This window comes from Aethalodelphis obliquidens, unplaced genomic scaffold (assembly GCF_003676395.1).
Source record: "Aethalodelphis obliquidens isolate GAN/ISIS:26980383/991018 unplaced genomic scaffold, ASM367639v1 scaffold36, whole genome shotgun sequence".
Taxonomy (NCBI): Eukaryota; Metazoa; Chordata; class Mammalia; order Artiodactyla; family Delphinidae; genus Aethalodelphis; species Aethalodelphis obliquidens.
Window position 1 is genome coordinate 15,936,598 of NW_020837980.1, and position 19,090 is coordinate 15,955,687.

General features: G+C 37.6%; 1 protein-coding gene across 2 annotated transcripts in view; it reads left to right on the forward strand.

Annotated features, from left to right (window-relative positions):
• Positions 1-19,090, forward strand: part of EPS8 (EGFR pathway substrate 8, signaling adaptor) — a 189,703-nt gene that overhangs the window by 149,363 nt on the left and 21,250 nt on the right. For both annotated transcript variants that reach the window (XM_027129513.1, XM_027129512.1), the window contains 5 exons: positions 1,765-1,913; positions 4,563-4,746; positions 9,144-9,277; positions 12,946-13,045; positions 13,879-14,022. In XM_027129513.1, coding sequence (XP_026985314.1) covers positions 1,765-1,913; positions 4,563-4,746; positions 9,144-9,277; positions 12,946-13,045; positions 13,879-14,022 — 711 coding nt within the window. The remainder of the gene's footprint in view (positions 1-1,764; positions 1,914-4,562; positions 4,747-9,143; positions 9,278-12,945; positions 13,046-13,878; positions 14,023-19,090) is intronic.

Here is a 19,090-nt window from a genome sequence, read left to right on the forward strand (position 1 = left end):
TCCTTTCACAAGTCTTTCACAGATCATAAGTAGGTATCTAGACATTACACAGAGGAGAACTATAAAATAGTGGGACTGGTTTCCCTAACACACAAAAATTAGTCTTTGTGATCAGGCTGTGTATCTGAAAACATTGCTTTATTTTATATTTTCTTTTCTCAAAAATGACTCCTTATTAATGGTCTCCCAAACATAGTACTTCTATTGCTTCTTTTAACGTTCTGTCTGCGGAGTCCCAGACATTTCACTTGGACAAGAGAGATGGAAAGGAACATTAATTCAGGGCCTGCTACCAGTCAGACAAAATTTAGTGGCTTTAAACCTTGAGTGTCCCTCCCTGTATCCTCAGCATCTCCACGCAAGCGTACCCACAGCACACACGCAGGCATGTGTGCCTACTTACATTCTTCAGAGGGAACTATGGCCCATAGCCTTTTATTTACTTTCCTTTGTTCCATTCCCTATTCCCACTGTTAAACCAAAGATCTTTAATATTTCTTTACTTCTCTACTATCCCTCTCAGTTATTCCTGCCTATTTATTAGAGCTTATAGGGCTTGGACGTTAAAAAAAAAAAAAATCACTATGCCAGGCTTTCAGGGTAGGTTTTGTTCTCAAATAAGGGTCTACCCACCTCCTTTATCCTTCATCTTTTCTTTCACTTATTCTCATTCATTCCCCTAACCCTGTGTCTTCTGCAGTTCAAAGTCAGATAAGTTTTGGTCCAAGCTCTCAAGGGAGGAGAACTGAAAAATAAGGCCCAAGTTACAATGGCATGTGTAGCTGATATGCATGCTTGAGGACCCCAGAGTGCCTCAGAGTTACACTGTGGGGTTAAGAAGGGCTTCTCAGAAGAGGTGATACCCGAGGAGAGTTCTATTTAAAGTGATGGGGAAGGGCCTTCTGGGGGCTGGGACACAGCATGTGCGAAGACACAGAGGAATAAAACAGCATAGCAGGCTCAGCACCCCTGGATGACTGGAGAGAAATTGACTCTTGGTCAGGAGCCATTCAAAAAAAAATCCCTTTATTCTTGTGCCGTATCTCTGGGAAGGTGAGATTTTTATAAAAGGCTCTGGTTCCTGCTCTAGGAGATTACCGCTCCTTAACCAGGAAATAGCCCCTAAGTAATAATATTGGAGCAGCGTTCAGACACCTACTTATCATCATTTTGCTTATCAGAGAGTAGCACCTGTTTATTTGTTTTTGCTAATCATTAAGTTATCTCTTTTAAATCAGGGCAACTTCCTAGAACTAAATTCTGGGAAGAAATACCATAGATTTGGAGGACCACTTCTCATCTTTTCTCTCACCTTTCTCTCTGGATCCTTTATTTTTTGTCTTTATAGGCACAGCCATAGACTTAACTCGAGCCTTGTTTCTCCCTAAAGTACTCATTTCTAGAACCATATTGTTCAAGTTTGACATAATAGATTTTCCAGTAGAAATACATATATATTTTTTTTTAAGGCAGCGATCATTAAACCAGCTGACTTAGAATTCTCTGGATAGCCATTAGTACTTTCCAGGCAAAGTACAGTCCTATGAAGCCAATAGATAGATCCTGTGAAAGTTGTTAAACTATTAACTTTTCATTTTAGATGATTAGGCACCATTGGGCTGGAAAGACTGCTCTGGATGAAGATTTAATTTGAGTATATAAAAGCTGCTTGTTTTTATCATAGGTTTTTTTTAATCTACACATTTTGAAAATGTACAAATAATCATCATCTTCTTGCTAAAAAGTGATTTGTTGCCATTTTAGGTTGTGCAGGCCACAGGAGGTCCTGAACTAGCCAGTTCAGTACTCAGCCCCCTACTGACTAAGGACACAATCGATTTCTTGAGTTACACTGTCAATGTCGATGAGCGGCAGCTGTGGGTGTCATTGGGAGACTCGTGGATGAAATCCAGGTAAACATATATATGAGTCTAGCATCGAATACATATAATACTTTAAGTATTGTTCTTTGTCTAGTACATGAATCTAGTGAGAGATTTATTTAACCTTCTATGTATGAAGGCGTAGGTGTTGTAGATGAAAAAGGCTAAACCCTTAAAAAGCTGGAGGTCTAGTGGAGAACATAGAAGTGTGCAGTGTAAGATACGATGAGTACCAGGGGTGACTCATAAATAAACTGCTGTCACTTGGCAAGATGGAGCCGTCAGGAAGAGGGTTTAGAGAGGAGGGTGCTTAGCTTTCAAAGAAGAGCTGGCATTTAAAATCAACAGATAATAACAGTAGGAGGTATATGTGTATAAACAAGGGTGTACATACAGTGTTTGCTAGGCACTCTTCCATACACTTTACATAGGTTCCATTTTTGTGCTATTTTACGGGTGAGGCAACTGAGGCAAAGACAGGTTAAGTAATTTGCCCAAGGCCACACAACTCGTAAGCGACAGACCTGGGATTTGAATCCAGGCAACCTGGCCCTGAAATAGATGTTTGTAATTATTTTGCTCAGCTGCCTTTCAGCAGGATGAGTAGGATTTCCACAAATACGTAGCAGGCAAAGGGCCTGCTCAGTAGAGAGAGCAGCATGACTGAAGCCATGAAGCAAAAAGTCAAGAGAATGGAGCGTGAATGTGGGTTTAGCCGGAGTATAGACTTTGGGTAGTGGGGGATTGCGGAGGATGGGGAACAGAGGAATAGTGATGAATGAGGTGTACAGAAATGAGCAGGGCTGGGTTCAGCCTCCCAGTGCCACGCTAAGGAGCTTGAGTACGGTTCTGTAGGCTGCGGAGAACCAATAGCTTTGTGAATAGGAGCGCGACACAACCAGACCTTCGAAAGATCAGTCTGGTCATTGAGTCTAATAAGGACACGGACAAAAGTTACTAGAGGCGTGAGGCCCCTTGGGACGATAATGCAATAGTAGAGGTTCCTTATTAATCAGCATTCCCTGGGACTAGAACCATGGTGGTGGGAATGGAAAAGAGGAGGGGATACGTTTAAGAATTGTATCTCATCAGTAAGGTGACTGTGGAAAAGAAGTCACTAACAACTGCAGGATTCAAGTTTGCTGAGCCAAGCAAGTTATAAAAATATTTCTCATTTCATTGTATGTGATTAAATAATTTCTGCTTTCCTCATTTATTTGAATCTTTTTATTTCTCTCACTACTTAGAGGAAATCATTCAGTATGGTCACTTGAAAGTTTGTCTTCGTAATGCTTTTAGGCTAGCCTGAAAGTAATGGACCAATTCATATTTTTTTCCTGCTGTTCTTCTATTGAAATATATATAAACCATTCCCACTCAGATTTTGGACTTTGGCACCTGCTTGTGTGGGAATATGGTTTACACATGGAGTGGTTTACCAAACAGAAGATTCTTTAAGGGCACTGCAGTTGTTGCTTTTTGATTGAAAATGTTATCTAAATTTATTTCTGCATATTATTTATATATTAATGTAGCATATTGTATCATTTATATATCATACTATGTAAAAACTGGTTAAATAGATTTCTTAAATCTATTAGATTTATGTAGGTTATGATTTTATGGTAAGCCTAGGTAGGGATCTTTTCATTTTTTTCCCATAAACCCTATTAAATTTATCAGATCTCATAGTACTAAAATAGTTCAGGGTTTTTAACTTCTTTGTCTTGGGTCCTACCTCAAAATGAGAAAATTAATGACTATTAGGAAACCTACATCAAAAGGAACTCATATTGTTAGCCCTTGACATGAGAAAATGGTCATTTCAGATCCTAATTATTTAGAGTATTAGGAAGTGAATATACCAACTTAAAAACTCATAAAGATAAAAAAGAATCCTAAAGGAACATAATAACCAGAATCATTTCATCACAGTAGAAGTATAACCTGAAGAATTAAATCATGTGTGAAAAATAAAACAACATATTTTAGCAGAATTTAATAATGTCTCTCCCAGTTATTTTTGTGGTTCATGAGTGATTAGGAGCTTATAGGAATAAGTCTCAGAGTTACTAAGTAATGAATGGGTCATGATTATATTACAGATTAGTACTAACTTGATTTTACTGATGAAAACCTAGCTGATCCATTCAATTTATAAAATCAGTAATGTGCTTCATTTTAGGGGACTTCATAACTTAAAAGATCATGAGCCTTAAGGATATTGTCTGCTGTTTGTCTTTTGAAAAATACATCTCGTATCAGGAGGCTTCATGATGATGGGAGGGGAGTGAAGGGAAAGACGAGGATCAGAAACGATTTGATGCTTAGAGAAGCTTATGTCCTAAGTTCTCACCAGACTTCTAGCTTCACATTCCTTTCTCAAATTGTCAAAGATGTATATTTATGTTAAAAGGTTGAATTAATGGAGAATTGAGGCAATGTAGCGAAAGCAGATCATAAAGTAGAATTCAGACTTCCTTTCATTGTATCAGCATCAAATACTAGCATAAACATGTTTACCTTCTCTGTTTGGATAGAAAGAGGGCAGACTACGTGTGAATTGTTTTTGTTGTTATTTGTTTTTGTTTTTTTTGTGGCTAGCCTTACTGAAGATCATTTTGAGCATGGAGGTGTTTCTTAATTTTGCTGTTCGTATGTCTTAATGTCCTTCTGCAGAGCAGAGTGGCCAAAAGAACAGTTTATCCCACCCTATGTCCCACGGTTCCGCAGTGGTTGGGAGCCCCCGATGCTGAACTTCATGGGAACATCGGTGGAGCCGGATCTCTATCAACTGACTGAGTCCGTGGCAAACGCAGCAGAACAGCATCGCAAGCAAGAAACAAAAAGATTATCCACGGAGGTAGTCTTTCAATATCATCTTTTGTGGGAAGTGCAGTAATCTGTGTGTTCTCTTGTAATTCTGATTGTGAGTTCTCCCTTTACTGATCTGAAGATTGTTCTCAAATCAATGACTAGATGTCCTGCTGCTCTTAGGTACCTCTCACCTCTTTGTCATGGTGACAGTTGCTCTGTTTCCCTGTGAAGCCCAAACCCAGCCTGTATCACACCTCACAGCCTGCCAGCTCTCCTCCTTGAGCCCTGGTGATCCCGTCCTTTGGACTGTGTACTTTCCCTGCTTATCAGGGAATTGCCCCACTGCTGCTTGGTCTGTTCTTTCTATTTTCCTCTCCTGTCATCAGACCCTCAAGACAGTTCCTTGACCCAGGACCTTTAAGCCCCTCCCAAGCAGCTCTTTCCTGAATGTCCCATTTCTTTCTTTCTTTCTTTTATTTTTTGGCCTCATTCTAAACCTCCCAAAGTCCTATCAACCTGGCTAGAAGGCCAAAGCTCCTCCTGGACTCCAGTCCCAGGTCCAAATGATGACTTATAACACTATTACATCCTGAGGAGATCATAAAATATAGTGTATCTTTTACGATCTTTAGTAAGCTTTAGATGATGATTTATTGGGGGAGCAAATTGAGGGATTGAAATTGGGTATGATTATCTCTTCACATTCCTTAAAAATGATTTTTCTATGACAATTCTTGTTCTGACAGAAAAGAAAATTAAACACTACCTAAAGCTGAACCAAACTGAGCGGACGATCACAACCCAAGGAGTTAGACGAATGAGGTCTAGTTTGAAGAAGCAACAGAAAATTAATGACTAGGTCCTCCTTGAAGTCCTGTTCATTTCCTTTATTTAATTCCTTAGATTAATCTTCTCCGATCCCTGTGGGTATTTACAATGTGGCAAATATGATATCAAGGAATGAATTAGGAAACTAGAGTATATCCTGACTTTTAGGGAGAAACATTTATATAAATTAAACTTCTTAAAATCGTTTCTTTCGACAGTAGCCATAGTATTATAGAAGATTGCTTAAATTCTGAAACTTTAAAAATAAAGCAAATATACTTCTCTGAAAGTAATATTTTTCTACTGTAATTATTTTTTCCTCTGGCTGCATATAATGGTACCGGTGGATTCTGTAACTGCCCTTCCCTCTAACTGAGTGATTAAGAAGGTGACCTCACAGTTCTGGGTGCAGGTTAGCAGACATATGTCCCTAGCTGTATTTTATAGTTCAGACCTCATCACAATGAATTTTCCTTCCTCATAAAGGGAAACTTTTCTAGAGTAAAAAAATGTAGTCAAACATGAAATTATGATACACTTGCTGTTGCCATAGTTACAGCTGAGTATTTTCAAATCATAGAAATTTCTAGTTTACAGTCCTCATATCTTAAATAAGAAAATATATCCACTTTATAATGCATGCCTCAGAAATTCACTTTTGTGAGTTCTTTTTCAATTTGTTTATTTAAAGAGAGAGTAATGTGTTCTGGCTTCCAGTATAAAAGTTTGTCTACTCTCAGAGAATAAGTAACTTTCAAAGAAGAATTATTGAGAATTCTTCCTCGTAATGAGTTATCATTTTCCTGTTGTAAACTATTGTCCATTTTATGGCTTAAGCACTTATTCAGAGGTTTGAAAAAAATGAATTGAAAAGCACCTGCTAGCAGTTCTATGGGATTTTATATCTTAAGATTTTGTTGGAAAAGAGACCAAAGTAATGGTGACTTAAACATGTGTAACATGCAATCGTCCCCAGAAGAGAGATTTTATTATACTTTATTGCACCTATAATAAATGCATTCAGAACAAGACTTGGGTGATTCAGGATCTGGTGGCATAGGTGACAAGGCATGACAAATATGGGTGGCAGTACTCAGCTTCTTTCCTTTCTCTGAAGCAGCAGCCGCCCTGAGCAGTGTTGTGTAGTCATCACAGTTAGTCACTTGCCATCATTTCTCTCCTCCCTTCTCATATTCCCAGTCACTCTCAGGACCCAGTGACTTTATACTGTCCAACCTCACTGTTATGTTCAGAGCCAGGCAGAAGGTGTGGGTGATTCTGTTTCCTCAACTCCTCCCTTTTATAACAGCATTTAACAACAACAAAAAAAATGGCCTGATCATGTAGGGAAGGGCTAAACTGAATTAATTAAGCCATTTGTTCTTTATTTTATTTTTTAATTCCAGCTTTATGGAGGTGTAATTGACAAATAAAAATATAAGATATTTAAAGTGTGCATCGTAATGATTTGATATATGTGTACACTGTGAGAGGACTCCCCCCCATCTAGCTAAATAACACATCCATCTCCTCACATATTTATCTGTTGTTGTTGAGAACATTTAAGTTCCACTCTCTTCGAAATTTTAATTATATAATACAGTGTCATCAACTATAGTCACCACATTTTTATTAGATCCTTAGACCTTATTCATTTATAGCTGAAAGTTTGTACCCTTTTACCAACCTCTCCCTCTGTCCCCCACGCCCAGCTCTGGCAACCACTTTTCTACTCTCTGTTTCTATGAGCTTGACTCTTTTTTTTCCATTCCACATATAAGTGATATCATGTGGTGTTTGTCTTTCTTATTTCACTTAGTATAATGTCCTCAAGGTTTATCCATATTGTCATAAATTGCAGGATTTTCTTCCTTCTCATGGCTGAATAATATTCCATTGTATATACATACATACCACATCTTACTTATCCACTCATCTGTGATGGACACTTAAGTTGTTTCCAGATCTTGGCTATTGTGAATAATGCTGTAGTGAACCTGGGGGTTCAGAATTCTCTTTGAGATCCTAGTTTCATTTTCTTCAGTATTATACCCAGTAGTGGGACTGCTGAATCATATGGTAGTTCTATTTTTAATTTTTTGAGAAACTTCCATACTGTTTTCATATGGCTTCACCAATTTACATTCCCACCAACAGGGCACAGGGGTTCCCTTTTCTCCATATCCTTGTCAATGTTTGTTCTCTCTTGTCTTTTTGACAATAGCTATTATCAGGTATGAGGTGATATCTCAGTGTGGTTTTGATTTGCATTTCCCTGATGATTAGTCATGCTAAGCACCCTTACATATACCTGTTGACCATTTGTATGTCTTTGGAAAAATGTCTTTTTAGTTCCTCTGCCCATTTCTTAACTGGATTATTTGCTTTTTGCTATTGAGTTGTATGTGTTCTTTATCTATTTTGCATATTAACCTCTTATCAGATATATGATCAGGTATATGATTTCTTCCATGCTATAGATTGCCTTTTCACTTTGTTGCTGGTTTAAGCTAAGGTATTGAAATGGTAAAAGTTGTTTATCTGTATTTGTACGTTAAGTGCAGTATCCTGATATATATTCCACAGGAGTAATATAATGCGGGTACTTTGACATCAATAGCAGTCCATTGGAGACACCTCACCTACACTGTCTGTGGATGAACTCAGCCCTACTCCTGCCAACTTTGTCATTTGAATTAACTACAGTAAATGTGCATTCAGAACTTTTCTAAATCATTCCCAATTTCAAATATTCTGTCCCAGTGAATCCATAAACAATTGAAATTCCAACGCTTTAGGGTCTGTTGTGCATCCACCATACTTCATTTTACATAAGGAAACAATACAAAATTCATAGATGAACTTTTTTGGTTTGTTTCTTTGTTTTTGCCCCATAGCTTTAAAGCCATGCTGCTTAATGGGACCCGTAGATTTCGGTTCTCCCTCCCGGTAGCCCGTTAGGCTCATGTCTGCGTTGTGTTAACTGCAAAAAGAAGTGGCTCCAGCTTTGTCTTATCCTGGACTGTTGACTCTCAGGATCAATGTGTTTTTGCGTTTCTGTGTTTTCCTTAACAGTAAATCCGATAATAGTGCTGCCATTTAAAAAAAATAAAAAATAGTGTCCATGTACATTTAAAAAAATGAGAATAATGAGAGAGGGTGGTATAATTTTAACACATAGAATTCAGATGATTTTCATGTGATAGTATTTACTTTGCTAGGGTGGTAAAGGTCTGTTTCTTAAACATAGAAAGCAAAAGTTAAGGGTTTCATTGTTGCTGTTTTTAAACCAGTTTTATTTTATACAAGCTGTTAAAGTCTGCCTAATACCAAAATCACCTATTACTGAAATTCCAGAGGAAAGAATTTATTGCTTTTATACAATAAAAGCATTGGATATTTCCTGAATTAAGATTTAGTCTTTGCACTAATCACTTTTCTTATTATAATTAGGTCTTGGACAAAAACCCTCATTTCATAATTTATTAACATATAATAGTCAATCACTTGAAAATGAAACTGACCACAATGTAGTGGAGGGTTCTTGTTAACTGACGTCAGTGCTCATTCAGATAGTATTGGTGATTCTTTAATCTTTCCTCCTCTGTCTTTCAGCACTCCAGTGTATCAGAGTATCCTCCAGCTGATGGGTACACAGTATTCAATAACATTTATGGAAGAGGGCCCCATCTGGACCAAGGGGAAGCTGCTGTTGCTTTTAAGCCAACTCCTCAACGCCATGTAGATAGGTAACATTTCATGGGCATCATTTGGAGAGCTGTGGACGATTATCTCTGGTTTAGTGCAAATAGAGGTACTAGTGTCTGCACTGTTCACTACTTCTTTGAGCTTTCCATCTATTAATTGTTTGTTAAAATTTCAGTTGTTCCTTTATAGAGCTGGCTTTGATGAGCAAAGTCTCCAGTCTATAATTCTAACTTAGTGCAAATGCCATTGGATAACTTTCCATTTTTTAAAAGATGCCTCTGACAGAATCTGTGAATTAAGAAGAATTGTTTTGAAACTCTCTAGTTTGTACCAGATGGTCTCTAAGGATCTTTCCAGCTCTGTAACTTTTAAAGGAAATAATTTCCATCTTTATCTCCCCCAATAAAAACAAACAAACCTTCCTTTAGATAGAAGTATTTAAACTAAGTATAAACTGAATATTTAAACAGAATCAATGCCTTATTTGCCATTTTTACCATTTCATTTTTTATATTCACTTTCCAGTTTTACATTTCATTTATTTTCCCATATTTTTCTCTCTCCAAAAATTCAATATAGGCAAAAATGGAGAATTGAGATGGGGAAGAAATAAATTGAATTGAAATAGGGTCACTTTTTCAATCTTGTTTGCAGTGTAAACTGTATGTGAGGTTTACATAGAGGCCAAGCCATACACATAAGAGAAAGAAAAAAGGTGAAATATTGATAACAAGGATATGGGAGAATGATCATTAAAAATGAAGTGGGGTAGAGAGCTTGTCCTACCCCACTTTGAGGTACTTTCCTACCTCAAAGCCTGTCTTACTGTGAGTGTTACATGCCCTTAATTTCTCTTCAGTATATTCTTTTCTTAATAGAATCTAAAGAAGGTGGGATTTAAAATTTTGGTTTTTTGTCAGGGATGATAACAGAGGTAATACTTAAGTAAAATGATGTGGAAATGATACAGTTATTATTCTAAGGGCACCAGTAACGTATTAAATTCAGTACAAAGAAAAGTCGTCAATGAATAATACATTTTGAAAATGCCAACATATCAAAGAAGTTTGAATTGTAGATTCAATTTTTAGGAGATACAGGTGAAAATCAGTTTTGAAGTTTAAAAATTATTTCATGGCAATTCTTCTTGAGAAACTTGTTCTTCATCCTAGTACTTTCTTTTTCCTTTTTTTTCTGTCTTAGCTGTCAGTATTCTAGAAATCATTTCAGATTAGTGAAGGAAATTCCATGAAGGGCTATTCAAGTATATAGATCTTAAGACTGTCAATATTTAGCCAGAGAAATAATTTTTTTAAAAGGAGTAAATTGTATATCTCAGTTGCCTTTATGGGTCCAATTTCTCCCCTAGGCTATTCTAATAGGAGCTGGATAGTTTAATAGACAGCTGGATCGTTGATGTTGCTAAGAAAATTTGTCATAATTATTGAAAAAACTGTCTGAAAGTTCTGGTCTGATACGTAATACAGAGGTTTGGAATTTGTTTTTACAGTATTTATTATTCATCTTAAACTCTGTTACATGCCAGGAATGCATTAAATACCATATGAAGTATATTCACTCTTCAGTGAAATTACAGTGTCATTTAGGGAAACCACCTATTGAATTTAGCACCCTCACCTTTGATGGATTATAGTTTGCTGCTATTCAAAAGCAATTCATGCTTTAGAGAAGTCTCAGATTATTGCCATCTCTGTGTCGACTCTGTATCAGCTGGGTATCTGTAACTCCAAATCAGAAACGGAGACCATGCATTTTGATATATTCTAGATCTCTTAAGAAACCTTGGTACATCTGAAAAATTACAGAGTGTGATTTTCAGATTGGTAACTATGGTCGGTGTCACCCACATTTAATCTATAGAGGGCAAGAAACTATAAACCATAAATATTTGTAAATTCTAAAGCACTTTGCAAGTGCATGCTGGGCAGTCACTTCTGAGACATGCAAGATAGCAAAGACTTCAACGAGAACTACAGTCAACTTTTCTTTTAACCAACCCACTGATTCATATACACAGTGGCAGAGAGTTATTCTTCCCTTTGCTAAACAGTACATTCAACTCTCTGTTATCAGCAGTGATTTGGAGAGAAGAACATGAGGGAGGAGAGAAAGATAGAAAACTGAAGTTACTGCTGTTTTGCTAACCTTTGGAGTGATTGAAACACGTTTCCCCCTCAAATGAAATTTTAATGGAACGTGATCATATAAAACTAGAGATAGGGGTAGGAAGTCCATGGAACACAGTTTAAAATTTATTATTATTAATAATATATAATAATTATTTGGCCATAATTTCACTTTTTCCACATTTTCTTAGTTTTTTAATATACCAAAAATTGCCAGTATGGTTTACAGGCTATGATTTTCCTTTGTTCCTGTTTCTCTTCTCCTGGAGTTACTATCCAAGAGGTAGCAGATTACCTATGATGACAAGATATACTGTGCCCACAGCTGTCCTGCAGGCCCCGCTGTGACTCAGTATTCCAGACAATCTTGGTGGGCAGCAAGCAGAATGGCCACTTGACAGAGGAAGGATGACCAAACATCATTAGTGCCTTCCTGCTTTTTCTCTTACAAAGGAAATGTGGGGATGTAAATGGAGGAGAAGATTAGGGAGTAAAATTAGTTAAAAAATAATTAAAGTTATTATTTCATTATTGAAACGAAGAGAATATTATTACGTTGTTGATATACCAGGTTTTATTATATTATATAAAAGTATTTTAAAATTATGTTGTTAAATCTATTAATGGCCATTTAATGATTAAAAGAAGTATTTTGGGGCTTCCCTGGTGGCGCGGTGGTTGAGAGTCCACCTGCTGATACAGGGGACACGGGTTCGTGCCCCGGTTCGGGAAGATCCCACATGCCGCGGAGCAGCTGGGCCCGTGAGCCATGGCCACTGAGCCTGCGCGTCCGGAGCCTGTGCTCTGCAATGGGAGAGGCCACAGCAGTGAGAGGCCCGCGTGCCGCAAAAAAAAAAAAAAAATAGTAGTTTATTTTTAAAGTTTTCTTTTTTAAAAAAATACACCTGTTCTTACTCTTAAAATAAGTTGATAGTGAATTAATTAATTAACAAATTAACTAAGAAGTGTTATTGCTCTTGTACTTAACCCATACCTTCCTTTGCAATTTGGATAACTGGACAGAGCTTTCCTGAATATTGACACTTAGTCATAATTTTTTCATATATATTTGGTTAATGAATTGAAGACATTGCTTGAATTAGTGAAATCAACATATAATTTAAATGACCACTTTGGACATTATGTTTAGTCTCCTTTAATTTTATGAAAAATGGTAACATCGACCATTATCCTGGTTCTTTCATGGTAGAAATGCTGGCTAACAAAGCAGTATCCAGTATTTGGATATTAGATTTAACAGACAAAGAATTCATAGATTTGCATTCTAGATGTGGCTTGGCACTAACTAGCTTTGTAATTTTGCATTATTTATTTTTACCCTAGCCATAGTTTGTTCATTTTAATGGTAAAAATCTCCAAAATATAATCAAATCAAGTACTCATATTCTCATACTCTATAAAATATAATAAAATTAACCACTATCTAAATAACTTGTCCAAATGGTTTCTGGTAGGCACTGGCTTGCCTTAGTGTTTCACTTCTGCTTTCAGCCTTTAGGAAAAGCTAGCAGAGTGATTATCTTTTTTCTTTCTTTTTGTAGAAATTATGATCCACAACCCAAGAAATATGCCAAATCCAGGTATGACTTTGTGGCAAGGAACAACAGTGAGCTCTCAGTTCAGAAGGATGATATCTTAGAGGTAATAGAATTTTACCTTTTTTATACTCTTAATAAAGTGGATTTATTGTATTCCTTTTCTGGTATATATCTAAACCTTCCTCAAAGAAATGCTGAGGTCAAGAAATTATTCTTCAGTGTTATTTTGTTTTACCAAGGATACACAGCATATTATAGATACCTATACCTGTTTAGGCGGGGTAGCTCCTTTATCTGTTTTTTGTTTCTTTGCGGGGGGGGGGGGTTGGATTTCTTGGCTTACTTTGCTCTCTTCCTTCTTCTGGCCTTTATTCATTCTGGAATCAAGGCTGGTCATCACTTCAGATGTAGATGCACCATAATATTTTAATAAGAGAAAACATTTCCTCCTTCCAATTTATGACCCTTGCACAAATGTAACCAGCAGTGAGTGTGCTAATGGTTTTGGGAATAATCTCCCATGACTCTCAAATTTCTTTCTTCAGTTCTAACTGAGACTTCATCTTCTTTAATACATAATATGGCATAGTTACAATAGTAAAAAAAAATGTTTTTATACCTTTCCTCTCTATTCTAAGGATGGAGACAATAGACCTTTTCCAAGTAACTCATCTTAAGTACTTCAAATACCGCAAATGGCTAAGCATTCTTGGGAGGTAATATGGACCTTGGGTAGAGTGGTACCAAAGCTGTTCTATACTAGTAATTGTAATTCTTAGTGTAATTCCTGACAATCATTTAACCCACAGTATGTTGATGCTGAGTCAGCGTATTAAAAGTGAAAACATTTTCTTGGTCTAAGAATAAAAATCGAACTTCCCTTGTAGTTCGGTTTTGGTACACAAATGCCGCCTTTATTTTCTTGCATGATGACAGATCCTTGATGATAGGAAGCAATGGTGGAAAGTTCTAAATGCAAGTGGAGATTCTGGATTTGTGCCAAACAACATTTTGGATATCGTGAGACCTCCAGAGTCTGGACTGGGGCGTGCAGATCCACCTTACACGCATACCATACAGGTAATTACAATTTTTGAGCAAAATTTAAGTTTTTCGAATTTTCAAGTTCATCTTTCCTAAACAGGACTTAAACACTTTTTATGTATTAGTCATTCTGAGATTTAATTGACTGTATAATTTATACCTTTTTCCTAAGGCAACAGGGGGACAGTGGCTAGGGACATAAGGAAGAATTATACATATGTTTTTCTGATTCACTTCTTCAGGAAATTGGTCAAAATGTTTATCTCAGTGACTGTTCCTCTGAATGCTATTTTTTTCTACCCTATAATATTTTTGACATTTGGAGAAATAGTATTTCTGCCTCTTTACTCTTACCCAGAGCCCTCCTACCCAAGGGGCCTGATAGAGGATGGCCCTGAGACAGTGGCTGGAGTGTGTACCAGTTCATCTTCACCAGCCTTTGCTCTCATCCTCTATATAGACTTTGATTATAGCCTGTTTGCTTTCAACTTTCCAACTACCGAATCCTAATCCTTTTTTAAAAACTGCCTTCACATGGTAGACCCTCCACCCAAGTTTCAGCGCCATTATCTTTCTTCAGATGTGGTAATCACAAGAGACCAGGGCCGCCGCCATGTGCTTCTGAATCTGTGACAGGATCTCTAGAATCACACCTGCCGGCAGAGACGGAATGGATGGACTGTCCCATGCTTAGCCTCTGAACCTGTGGTAGCTACTTTCTCATGCCCCCAGGAAAATTCTTTTCATTTTCAGAATCTTGAGCAAAAGATCACATCTGACCCCATAATGATGTCATAAATTTGCGCAGAAGCTGAAACTGCATAGAATATGCAGTGAAATAGCGAAATTTCATGCCTAGGCTAAGTAAAATGCAGACTGTCCAAACCTAGAACTGTGGTCACATGCTGCTATGACCATTCTGTAAGGATTTCTGCCTCCTCATGGCATTCAAGCCCAGCGCAGGCCCTGCACGTATCCAGAGAGACTTCTGGCCTTATCAGAATTCGAGAATCAAGGAAACATTTAAAATAAAGGATTGATGTACAATTTATAGATCTTGATAACTTAAAGCGGTGGCAGTGGGAATTCTGTTTGCTGTGCTTATGTTTGGGCTGGCCTGATGTGCATATATATTATGTACTTATGTTATGTTCATCATTTGTCATTAGCTATTGATGCCAAAGAAGGAGTTTGAGTTATTCAAGGTATGGTCTACTCCATTTCCCATGGATTTTTGAAGTGAATTTTCTAACTTAGACTTAATACCTGTTTCTTTCCTAAGTTCTATCTTTTCTGATTTTTGTGATGTGGTTACCTGACATAATATAGGCTTCTGTCTGGTTTGTAAATACCAATTCTTTGTGTTCTTTCCTATAGAGGTTTTCACTGAATGCCTTAAGCAGTGTTAAAGAGTGTATTCCTAAACCAGTGATGGAGTGCATACCCTTTCAGCTATATGAACTGTTTTTTTTTTTTTTTTTGTGGTCGCAGGCCTCTCACTGTTGTGGCCTCTCCCGTTGCAGAGCACAGGCTCTGGACGCGCGGGCCCGCGGCCATGGCTCACGGGCCCAGCCGCTCCACGGCATGTGGGATCTTCCCGGACCGGGGCACGAACCCGCGTCCCCTGCATCGGCAGGCAGATTCTTAACCACTGCGCCACCAGGGAAGCCCCTGAACTGTTTTTAATATTTAACTCATGATAAACAGTAAGAAGCACTATTTACAAAGGATATCCCTAGTTGTTGTATGTGAGCAGAAGCCCAGATTTTATATATAAAATGTTAGAAACACTTAGCCAAATTTGTTTTTATCTGTGTGCATGGTTGCTAGGGATGGCAAACTCCCGTAAAATAAGATACCCTAAAACTTGCAAATACTAACGTGAATTCTAAGTATTCTCCCCACCTGAGGTTTCCTAGGGAATTTAACCTCTCTTACCTTTCCTGTTTACTGTTCAGTCTTGTTTTTTTCTTCAATTTAGATTCCCGGCTTGGGCCATAAGTTGACTACTCTATTTAAAGGTTGCTTCTGTGTAAAGCTGAACCCAAACTATTAATACATATCATAGGTAGAGTACTTTTTGAGAACATAAAATTATTTCTCCTTTCTTGAACAGAGCCTCAGCTTATATTTTTGTCAACTTTGGCAAAACCAAGAAATTTTTTAAGTGCTCACAAGTTTCAGGAGTTTGTTTGGCTACTTTATGTAAATAGAAGCTTGTAGGGATTGCTTGTTCGGGCTGTTTCCTTTTAAACGTTTCAACACTATCTGACTGTCCACTGAAATTTTCTGGATACAGCTCTAAATGCAGTGATGTACGTAGAAATGTGTATAGAAGCTGTGTGTGTGTGTGTGTGTGTGTGTGTGTGTGTGTGTGTGTGTGTGTGTGTTTAGGTTGAAAGCTCTACTTTTAAAAGGTATTAAAAACAATCTACTTTTTAACATCTCCTGAAATATTTGGTCTCAGCCCAACAAAACCACCGAAATCTTGTAAAATTTTAATAAGCAAGGTTGAGAATCTGCTATCTGTTATCTGGCATAAATATGACTCTAAAAGGATTCCTATTCTCAAAGCATTTATAACACACCCAGAAAAAAATGACTGGATAGAATAAGACGAAAAAAAAATCACTCTCAGAAATATATGCCAATTATTTTGTATCTCTACAACAGCGTTACCAGACACTTTTATCTAAAATATCTAAAGAAAAATCCTGCAGCTTATTTCAGAATGACAGTAAGGGTACCACCATATTTCTATAGATTCAGGTAATCCTAACATCCTAATCTCATAGAACTCCACTGGATTACAAACATATCAAAAGCGATTCTATGTCTTATTTACCTTTTCATTCATTCACCCCACAAATATTTATTGAGTGCCAGCATCTCGCACTTGATGAAAAGAAAGACAGAAATCCTAGGACTGAGCAGTTCCTCCATTATAGCCTGCCTCCCAGAATCAAATATCCAGGCCATCTGCCCTGGCTTTGCCCCTCCCTTTGTGTTTGTGTATCAGGAGCAGTGACCCTCTGTCTGCTCAGAAGTGGCTGACACTTTTTGCCCTGTCTCGTCCATCCAATGACATCAAAATTTTACAGAAGTTTAAAGAAACTTCTCACAAAAACATTTTGGATCCCTGTACTGTACTACAGAAAGATGCTCAGACTCTGTGCCACGTCCTTTAAGGACTTCACAAATACCAGTATATTTTAATTCCTACAACAACCTTGTGAAGTAGGCACGTTTTATATATGACGAAAATTAGGTACGGAGAAGTACCTTGCCCACAGTCACATGGCCGCATGAAGCCAGAGTGGGGTCCCAGGACTCTGGAATCAGAACCTATGCTCTGATATGCTCGACTGTCATGAAGAATAATGCTTAGAAAAGAGGCTAAATTCCTTAACTTGGAATATCTGGTTTTCTTTAATTTACAATAATCTTTTGATGTTCCCAACTGCCTGCCCTTTGTTACAAAACTTCTATATAACCTGGCTTCCCCACTTGCCTCCTACGAGCAGTTCTCTTAGGGTTACTTGAGATGCTGCCTCCCAGGCTTGAAGTCCTAAAAATTCCTGCTGAATAAAACATAACTCTCAAAAAGAAAAAAAGACTGATATCCCATTTTGTACAGACATATAGTTTTTCACTGTATGAATGCTTAAAGTGACTTTCTCAGAATAGGTTTACCTTGCACTGTACTGTGATCAAAGTTGATCTGATCAGTCATCACCCTTGGAATTGGGTTTTTGCTTTATGCCTCCATCACTTGGGTTTCATTAATTCTTTCATTTTTTAATCATTTAAGAAAATAATCCAAACTATGTAATTCACTTAGAAAGTAGGCTTTTTTGGAATGGTGGGCATAAGGGAATTAGATGTGAACGATTTCCACGTAGCATCTACAAGTCACCAAATTTTAAAAAGCCACAGACTTAGGACTGTTAGATTCATACTTACATCTCCTGTAAATAAATATGTAGAAATAATGGCAGTTGCTGGGGGAAGGGCACAAGAGCAGCCCTTGCCTGCAGTTCACACACTGTTGGTTAGAGATTTTCTCTGTTGGCAGGGATGATCATACCTGGCACCAGTCGTCGATAGGTGTTGAGTTGCCACCCGCTGTCCCTGCGAGTCCAGGCTATTTAATATCCTCACATTTGGAGTGATTTTTTACAGCTCAGTAAAGACTACCATTCCCACTGAAAGTGTTTTTCACCAGGGTTTCAGCAAAGCTTTAAAAATGAAGGGGTGGGAGGTAATAAAGAATTTTCGAAAGATGTGGAACATAAAAAAAATAGATTGGTTGAAACCACAGGGACAAGGAAGCAAATGTTTATGAGAGATTACGGAGGAATGAAGATAAATGACATATCTTTTGATGAAGATTCTGTTATAGAACATTCCAGGACTTTAGAGTACTTTTGCTGGGCAACACATGGACATCCAGGGTACTTCCTGCCCACCTGGAAACTACCTGCCACATCAAGTTTCCTGATATGTCTTTTGACTTGATTCCCTGACCTCTAGCACTTTGACTGTTCATCTACCAGAATCACCCTTTTGCCAACGTAGATTCCCATGTCGAACACCAAGAGCAGAAACCAATCCCTGCCCTTATATTATTTTCAGTATCTTCAGAGGTTTGACTAAAGAACTCTTTTATTTATTATTAATTATGAAGTCCACGTGCTTATTATTATTATAGATATGCTTACTCTACAAGATGCAAATAATTTTAGATATCTGGTCATTATGGTCCTGTAAATTCAACACAAAGTTTCCCCATCTGCTCTGTTTCCGAGCAAGAGATATTATGATATTGTGGAAACAGCTCCAGTCTAGGTCCTGGGGCATGAGGATTCTAGTCCTAGCTCTGCCACTGACTAGCTGTATGACCTTAAAGAAAGCGTTTTCATTTTCTCTGCTCCAATTTGCTGAGCTGTGAAATGGAAGGGGCCAAGTTTCATGATCTCCACAATCCAGTCTAGATATAAAATTTTATTATTTTTCTATATACATGTTAAAGTAGCCCTAAGTTAAAAGTGGAAATGTTTTCTTCAGGTGAATAGTAGACCACTAGCACTACTAATTTTAGCTC